The 8,805-nt window shown below is 38.8% G+C and overlaps 1 protein-coding gene across 1 annotated transcript in view; it reads left to right on the top strand.

The window, feature by feature from the left end:
• il17rel (interleukin 17 receptor E-like) overlaps positions 1-8,805 on the top strand; it is a 46,410-nt gene that overhangs the window by 31,565 nt on the left and 6,040 nt on the right. The window contains exons 6-13 of the mRNA XM_014014548.1: positions 3,364-3,470; positions 3,679-3,793; positions 5,935-5,979; positions 6,924-7,063; positions 7,282-7,353; positions 7,439-7,493; positions 7,570-7,733; positions 8,341-8,385. Of these exons, the coding sequence (XP_013870002.1) occupies positions 3,364-3,470; positions 3,679-3,793; positions 5,935-5,979; positions 6,924-7,063; positions 7,282-7,353; positions 7,439-7,493; positions 7,570-7,733; positions 8,341-8,385 (743 nt within the window). The remainder of the gene's footprint in view (positions 1-3,363; positions 3,471-3,678; positions 3,794-5,934; positions 5,980-6,923; positions 7,064-7,281; positions 7,354-7,438; positions 7,494-7,569; positions 7,734-8,340; positions 8,386-8,805) is intronic.

The following is an 8,805-nucleotide window of genomic DNA, read 5'->3' as shown; positions in this document are numbered from 1 at the left end:
ATAATTAACATTTAAAAGTCATGACACCTGTTGAAAGTATTAGAAACTTTTAGGGTGTAACTGGCTTTAATGCAGACCTTGCCTAAAAAAGCATTAGTGATAACACATATCAGTGCTTAAGAACAATGGTGTCCATGTTTTACACGTTTCTCTGCCTTGACACACCTGGTTTAAAGATCAGAGACGTGTTGAAGGTGACATCTGAAACATGCAGGATAGCAGCCCTCGAGGTCGTAGATCGGCCTCAAAGCTACAAATAATATTTATGGAATTGTTTTATTTCAACACCGTGAGAAGAAAAGCTGTTTTAATTTCTCAAGGTGAAAACAATTTCTTCCCTATTTTAAAAGCTTCTTTTTAAAAAAAATATGAGTCTGATTGTTTGACATTATGTTCCAAAAGCGTTTACAATTTAGTTTTGTTCTTCTCGATCTGAAGCATCTTGTCCTCGTCTTTTCCTCGGACAGATTGGTTTCCTCCTGCCTGCCAGAACCCGACCGAAGGTCTCAACTCCTCCGTCTTCCACAACGTCAGCGTCTCCACCGTCATGAGGTGCGAGGGGAAGCAGAAGTGCTCGCTGCAGCTGAGGGTCCAAACTGTTGTTCAGCTTTCTGGTGGGTAAATGAGATGGCTTTAAAATAAAAATAAACTATTAAGTAAGGATTTAGAATGCAGGACGGTGCAAAACGCTAGCCAAACGTAGCACAACACTAAATAAAAGGAGCTAAAACTAGTTACAAGTTAAAAAGCAAAGGCTTAGCTAAAAGTGGCAAAAAAGGCTAGTTGAAGCCCAAAAGTAGCCAAAGAGGAGTTCAAAACTAAAAGCAGCAAAACGCTATTTAAAAGGAGCACAAAACTAGTTAAAATTTAAAAAGCAAATGGTTAGCCATTAGTAGCAAGAGGCTAATTAAAGGCCAGAAGTTAAAAGCGGCAAATTTAAAGCTAAAAGCAGCTAAATGCTAGCTAAAATCAGCAAAACATTAGCTAAAAGAAGTTCAAAAACTAAAGTTCAAAAAAGCAAATAATTAGCTAAATGTAGCAAGAGGCTAGTTAGAAGATGAAACCTGCTAAATGCTAACTGAAATCAGCAAAAGGCTAGCCAAAAGTAACAAAACACTAGCTTAAAGGGAAAAAAATAGCTGGAAGCTGAAAAATCAAAGGATTAGCTAAAAGTAGCAAGAGGCTAGTTAAAGGTAAAAAGCAGCAAAACACTAGCCAAGGATAGCAAGATATTAGTTTAACACCCCAAAAGCTAAATGCTAGACAAAAGCAGCAACAGGTTAGCTAAAATCCATTAAATAGTTGCTAGCAAAACATCACCTAAAAGCATAAGATAGCTAGGTAAAAGTAGAAAAAGGATAGCTAAAAGTAGCAAATTGGTAGCCAGAAGCAAAAAGTTGCAAAGATCTAGTTAAAAATGGAAAAGGTTAGCTAAATAAATGGCTAGGTGAAAGTGGCAAAAGGCTGGTTGAAGGCCAAAAGTAGCCAAAAACAAGGTCAAAACTAAAAGCAGCAAAACACTGTCTAAAAGGAGCACAAAACCAGTTAAAAATTAAAAAGCAAATGGTTAGCTATTAGTAGCAAGAGGCTAGTTAAAGGCCAGAAGTTACAAGTGGCAAATTTAAGCTAAAAGCAGCTAAATGCTAGCTCAAATCAGCAAAACATTAGCTAAAAGAAGTTCAAAACTAGTTAAGTTCAAAAAAGCAAATAATTAGCTAAATGTAGCAAGAGGCTAGCTAGAAGCTGTAACCTGCTAAATGCTAACTGAAATCAGCAAAAGGTTAGCCAAAAGTAACAAAACACTAGCTTAAAGGGAAAAAAAAGCTGGAAGCTGAAAAATCAAAGGATTAGCTAAAAGTAGCAAGAGGCTAGTTAACGGTTAAAAGCAGCAAAACTCTAGCCAAGGATGGAAAAATATTATTTAAACACCACAAAAGCTAAATGCTAGACAAAAGCAGCAACAGGTTAGCTAAAAGCCATTAAATAGTTGCTAGCAAAACATCACCTAAAAGCATAAGATAGCTAGGTAAAAGTAGCAAAAGGATAGCTAAAAGTAGCAAATTGGTAGCCAGAAGCAAAAAGTTGCAAAGATCTAGTTAAAAATGGAAAAGGTTAGCTAAATAAATGGCTAGGTGAAAGTAGCAAAAGGTTAGGTAAGAGCTGAAAGTATCAAATTGGTAGCTAGAAACAAAGTCATAAAGGAAGAGTTAAAGTAGCAAAAGTCTAGCTGAATGTTACACAGGTCTAGCTGAGAAGTGTTTGTAGCAGAAGGCTAACTAAAGGCTAATCCTCTTTGTGGGAGGAATATGTGAAGTATTGCACGTGTAGCACAAACAATGATGGTGCTGAAAGGAGATCCTGAAAAGCTTTTTGTTATAATTCCAGTTGTCAGAAGAGTTCTTTCACTGCCTACAGATTACTTGTGATCTCAGTTTAGATGATTTTTGTTGTAGTTTCGCATTGCCTGTATCGAGACAGTAAATAGAAAATTTAGCTTTTACAAAACAAAAAGACTTGTTTTAACATGTGGGGTTCAGGAAGGCGCTTTCGAAGGAAATCCTCAAAAGTTCAGGGTGAAGACGCACAAAGCCTCCAGTTAGAGCTTTTAAACTCCACACAAAGATTAACCAGCTGACCATGCATGGATGGTTTTAAGAAACACTTCTGCTTTTTAAAGTTGTGCACTCACTGGAACAAAGAGAAGAAGATTGTTTGCGTGTATCTTCCTGTTGCATTTTCTTTACGTTAAACGTGCAGATGTGCCTGGTTAGTTTAATGGCAGCTATGACGATTCAGTGTCAACGTATATCCGTAGCTGTTTTTGTGTGACTGAGTCATGACGTCTGAACTGTGTTTGCACTTTGCATCCAGCAAAGAGGCGTTAAAGCTTTAATAACTCAAACAGGAAACTTTAAAAGCAGATTTTTAGGTCTGGTGAAGCGAACGTAGTCACGTCTATGAGTAAGGTTTGATGACACATTTAAACATGTTGAGTCTCATTTTTCAAACCAGTCTTCCTAATCAAAACTTCAGCATTTGCATTTTTAATTAATTGGAAGTTTCTGTTCCTGATTAGATTCGCATTAGAAACAACCGGTGCAGATCCTTACTTCTGTATGGGATTCTGAGCCAGCTTCGTAGAGTTCCTCAATCATTGGCTAGAGCGGGGAAATCCCCTCCGCCCTTAATGAGACCGTAGCTTAATTATTTATGAACTTGTCACAAACTCTTCCTTCTTTCATAGACATTTTCCATTACAGCAGACTGCCAGCRGGTGAAGAGTCGCTGCTTTACAAGCTGTTAGCGTGAGCTGCTTTCTAACTGATTTGGGGCGTTTTGCGCTTTTTTTTATTTCTCCTGCAGAGTCGATCCACGGCGTGACCGTTTGCACCACCAGCGCAGGAATGATGGCAAACTGCCAAAGCATCGGCTTCACAAAAACATCGAGAAAAAAACTGTCCGGATTTCTGGTAATGYCGGTTAAAATGAGCTGTTTTGCAGCTTATTTAACTTCAGAATTATGACATCATAATGTTTTTTTTTTCCTCCTCACTGTCGAGTGAGCTTAATCAAATTTAAAATGCCTCCAGCTGTCTTTACTGGCTGTTGTGGTTATTAAACCGTTTTGTTTTTTTGTTATTTTTCTCCTCCCTGTTTTGTTCTTTTCTCATTATGTAGGTAACAGTTGAGAACGATTGCACTGAAGTGTCTACAAATCAGCAGCTGCAGGTGACAGTAAAAACGGTGCCAAATTACTGCAACCTTTCTTGGACGAGCACCTATTACACTCCTGGTAAGAACGAACACTGTCAGTAAAACATAGCAAAAAAAAAACAAAAAAAAAAAACACACACTTTAAAGGTTAACTCACACAGAAGTGTGTCATGTATATTTTTTGCAACCTCTCCAGAAAAAAATTTCCTCAATGACAACACCGTGAGCCGGAAAGATTCTGTTGCATTTTCAAAATAAGAGATGCGGGAAGGTGCATGAGTCATCCAGGAACTTTGAAAAGAACCGGCATTTTTTTGTTTGTTTTTAAGGAATGTGTTTCGCCCATCTACCTGTCGTTTCAGGTCAAGATCGACGCGTGTTGCCAAAAAGTGGTGCTCAGACCACCTTACTTGTTTTATTTATTTACTCATATGCGACACAGGTACAGCCGTGTTTTTAAAATTCAGAGTAAAAAACCAAAACCCTTTGATCAATTTTTATTATAAAGGAAACAATTAAAAAATGCATTACTTTTTAATCAATCCAAAGAAAGTGAAGGAAAATAAACACAGCAGTGTCTGCACTGCAAAAACTGTCCATTTTACCAAGTTTTAAAATCTCATATCAGCCCAAAAAAGTCTTTTTGATCTTGTTTTGAGACTGATTTACTAAACAAGAACTGATTTTGTAAGAATAATAATCTTGTTTTCAGAATATGTAAGATTATTTGTCTTATTAGTCTGAACATTTGACTCAAATTAARTYAAAAATTTCTGCCAATGAAGTAAGAAAATTTTACTTGGTAAGATTCTTGAAATACTTGATTTGACTCAATTTTTTCTTATTGCAAGAATCTTACCAAGTAAAATCTTCTTACTTCATTGGCAGAAATTTTTTTACTTAATTTGAGTCAAATTTTCAGACTAGCAAGACAAATAATCTTACACMTTCTGAAAACAAGATTATTATTCTTACAAAATCAGTTCTTGTTTAGTAAATCAGTCTCAAAACAAGATCGAAAAGACTTTTTGGCTGATATAAGATTTTAAAACTTGGTTAGATGGACAGTTTTTGCAGTGTGCATTTATCTATACAAAATCAAAATATTTACTGCAGAAATAGGAAAATCTTTAGGGTTTATCATTCCTGTAAATCACTCAGTTAATATTCATCTGTACATCATCGGTTTACGAGAACTGCTTCACAGCTGTGTTGCGTGTGAAACAGGATGATCATTAGTTTTGTCGCAGAAACAATTTTTTTATGTCAGAATAAAGTTGGAGGATTGAGCTGGCCACGCCCTAACTTTAATTTCATTGGTCCGGAACCAAGATGTCGCTCACTTAATGGTGTTTTTGGGGGTTGAAATGCCCGTTTTAAGGGGGATTTCCTCTTCAACGTGAGACATCATGACCTCTTCATGTATTTTGATATAAGCAAACTGATTTATAATCCCTTGTAAATAGGGGATCTGTTGACAAGCTGTCTGCAGTGCAGCCCTTGGACCCCTCTAGTACTTMGACTCAACCGTATATCTTTGATGTCRCATTTCATCAAACTTGCGTGWCTGAAATYGACAGGAGATCRATCCAGGTCCAGTTTACATCTCACAACTTCACGTCTTCAGTAGGGCTGTGTATTGGCAAGAATTTGGCGATACGATACATATTATAACAGAAGGGTCATGATACGATATATCCCGATATATTGCGATACTGTAAGCAAGGCAATATATTGCGATTTTTTTGGCCAAAAAATATATTAAATAAAACCCTCTTACTGGAAAAAAAAAAAGAAAAGCTAATGTTTACTTACAGTGCTAATGCTACCCTTACTCTCTGGCGCTCAAGAGGTAGAGGAGCCAAATGGCTGGCTCACTGCTGCCAACTAGTGGTCAGAGGCTGAACTACAACATAAAAATGAACGGTTGGCAAGAARGTTGACATTTTAAACCTTAATTAAAAATCGATACAGGGCTWTAGAATATCWATACAGTATCGGGAAAGGAAATATCGCGATATTTCAGTGTATCGATATTTTCTTACACCCCTAGTCTTCAGCTACAGAACAGCTGCTTCAATAGGTTCTTCACCCTGTTGGGGTAAAACATTTGGAGATGTCCTCTCTCTGCTACGAGGGTTTAATTCCCTGGATTTTAGGGTGTTTTTTTTTCCTCGTGTATTTTTTTTACGCTTCTAAATGTTTGACGTTTCTTTACAGACTGCACAAATGAAGCTTTGAGGAAAAACGTCCCAGAATGCATCAGTGAGTACTTTTCTTTCTTTTTTTATACACTTTATGTCCTTTATTATTCTACTGAAATGGTTTCACATTTGTTTACATCAGCTGGTTTTAAGCGTGTAATCTTGGTTGCATGGAGCCTAAATAACAGGGGTAGATGATGCTGTTGCTAACACAGGAAAAAAAAACAACAACTTAAGTATAAGATAAACAAAACCAGCTGCCTTGGTCCATTACCATATGACACAACAGGCTTCTTGATTTGTTTTTTAGTTGGGTGGGTTACATCTGTGCTTTCATGGGGATGAAGATGGAGGTGGAGGCAGAATTCAGGGCATGAAAGAAAAAATGTCAAGTTGTTACGTTACASATGGCAAATCCAAAGATTTAAAACACCAAACAGAGACAAGTCAGAACCTGACTTGGCTCCTTTAGACTTTTACTGGGTGAAGAACAAAGACAACGTGTAACTGATGACAAACAGAAGGTGATTCTACTTTAAAGGAAGTGTGACTAAGCTGAGCAGAAATCAGTAATAGAGGTCAGGAACAAAGGTGAGGGAGTGAGACTAATAAACCAGGAAACAAAAGTGACAACGCAAATTAAACTATTAAACATTTGTTTCCATAATTAGATCCTAAAAGTTAAACAAAACACTAAATAATGGAGCAGCWGTGCTGCAAGCCGTTCTTTTTTTAAACCTTAACCAGGCATGATGCTCAAACAGGTCATTACAAACTGCATCAGGTCACTTCCTGAAAGGATCTTTAAAAAATTTGGACCTTTACATGAAAGGGCAGGGCAGACACACCCCGCAGAGGAATCAGGTGGAGTTGAACTATTGTTTTTTTACTTTTATTTTCCCCCACTCTCGTAAACAGGCTGCTTTGAATAAATCTATAAAGTCACGATGACAGGAATGATTGTTGTATCTTAAATCAAAGCGACGAAATTCTGATTCTTTTAAGCCGGACGCCTGGCRTACGACGTGAACCCCGACAGGAAGGAGCTGAAGGTCGACGTGTCCGACATGCTCGAGGACCGAGACTATCATCTCCGCCTCTGCCTCAAGGATTTCATCTGCCTGGGCACAGGAGCTCATACTCTGGTTAGACCTCATGTTGGATTAAACTCTGCTCCACTCTCATTGGTGTTGGCTGATTTCTCCCCACCGCACCTTCTTTTAAACTAGTGACAAAGCTTTTGAGATGGACCTAAGTTTAGATCGCCCACATGATGACTCACGGCTTTATTTAGACTGTGAGTCTGAGGAAAAGTGAAGCTGTTTAAACTCAAGTTCAATCCATGTTTGTGTCTTTGTTTCAGATAAAAAAGGAGCAATCCCTCAAGAGCGCCGTTCTTCCGTACGCCCGGCCTTTGCCCTGCCTTTGCATCGAGGTACAGTTTTGTTTATGGTACAAGTATTAGTAATAAATTCTGTTCAAGGGAACAAAGCTCTCATGCGCCTCCTCTTGCTTTCTAGGGTTGGTCAGCAGTGACGGACGCCCCCAGAGTCCAGGTCTGCCCGTTCAAAGACCGTGAGTACAGCGAAGAAATAAAGTTATGTAATGTATCGCGTCGGCTCTTAAAGATTGGGGTTTYCCTTCCCGACAGGTCAGGAGGAACTGTGGTTTGGAATTACCTTTGACCCACTGGAGGAGACGCTGGTGTGGGAGCCTGAATGTCACGTCACAGCTGTGGTCGGGCTGTGCCAGAAAAAGGAGGACGGGAGCTGCGTGGATCTGCCTCACTCATCGCAGAATGTCGGCAGAAAAAAGGTACAAAGTGTCCTTTAAAAAAAAACAATCCTTTATTACRTCAAGCGGTGAGCCACCCTTAAAATGAAGTAAGGCTGGTGTCTTTTTAAGTCCCAGATTAGTCACAGCTCCTTACAGATTACCTTCTGGTGACACTTTATCTCCTGGAAGATGATAGAAAGGATCAATCCCATGGTTCTGCAGGTGGAAAATATTTAGTTTCCCTTACGTAAATTCAGTCCAAACACTCTCAACTTCCTGCTCGCATCCCTCACACCGCCAGTGATGTTAAAATGTGTCATTTTCCATTTTACAGTGGCTCAGCTGTATTACWGTAAGCTTCCCTGTGTTCCATAAACTCCAAGTAAAAATCCAAACGCGTGTTTAATCAAGTGATGTGAGGCGGAGACAAATAATCCTCGCTGGCTTCCAGCCCAGGGCTCGTCACCTGAGAAGGGAATTCTGTGTTAGTCTAAAAATAACCCGTGACGCAGGTGATCTTCCACCGAAGAAATCGCAACAAAGCGGCCCCGTTCTTGTTTTTATAACAGAACCGTTYTGTTTGTTTAATCGGTTAAAAAGAATAATTCAAATATGAAAAACCTCGGGTGTTTTTGTTGTTTTTCAGGTGACTTTTGCAGCGGTTGATCCCCACCCTCAGATGTGCGTGAAGGTAAGGATCAGTTCTCCCCCATCGGACATTAAACACACAAAAAAATGACATCATGGCTGTAACGCTWCCTGTTTCACCAAAACCTTCATTCATGATTTCACAAAGATGTGATAATGCTCAGAGGATGACTCAGCTACTACCACACCAAATTAGCTGAGTCATAGCCAACCAGCTGCTTAATTAACTTTGTTTTATAGAGAAATTTCACACTGAATTTTAAAAGGTTTGCACATAAAGCTACAAGCTAGCTAAGTTAGCGGCCTGCGGTGGAAATGATGAGGCTTCGGATCATTTTGRCCTACGGGCAGCAGGAGGGTTGATGTTAGTTTGACTCTGAATCTGCTGGTGTTTCTACGTCTTTTTAAACAACACGCATCAATAAAAGTGCTTAAAATGTAGAGTATACAGCAGAGTTATTAT

This window comes from Austrofundulus limnaeus, unplaced genomic scaffold (genome assembly GCF_001266775.1).
Source record: "Austrofundulus limnaeus strain Quisiro unplaced genomic scaffold, Austrofundulus_limnaeus-1.0 Scaffold116, whole genome shotgun sequence".
In the NCBI taxonomy this organism is placed as follows: domain Eukaryota; kingdom Metazoa; phylum Chordata; class Actinopteri; order Cyprinodontiformes; family Rivulidae; genus Austrofundulus; species Austrofundulus limnaeus.
Note: the sequence above shows the minus strand (reverse complement) of the source record. Positions and strands in the feature narration are given on the sequence as shown.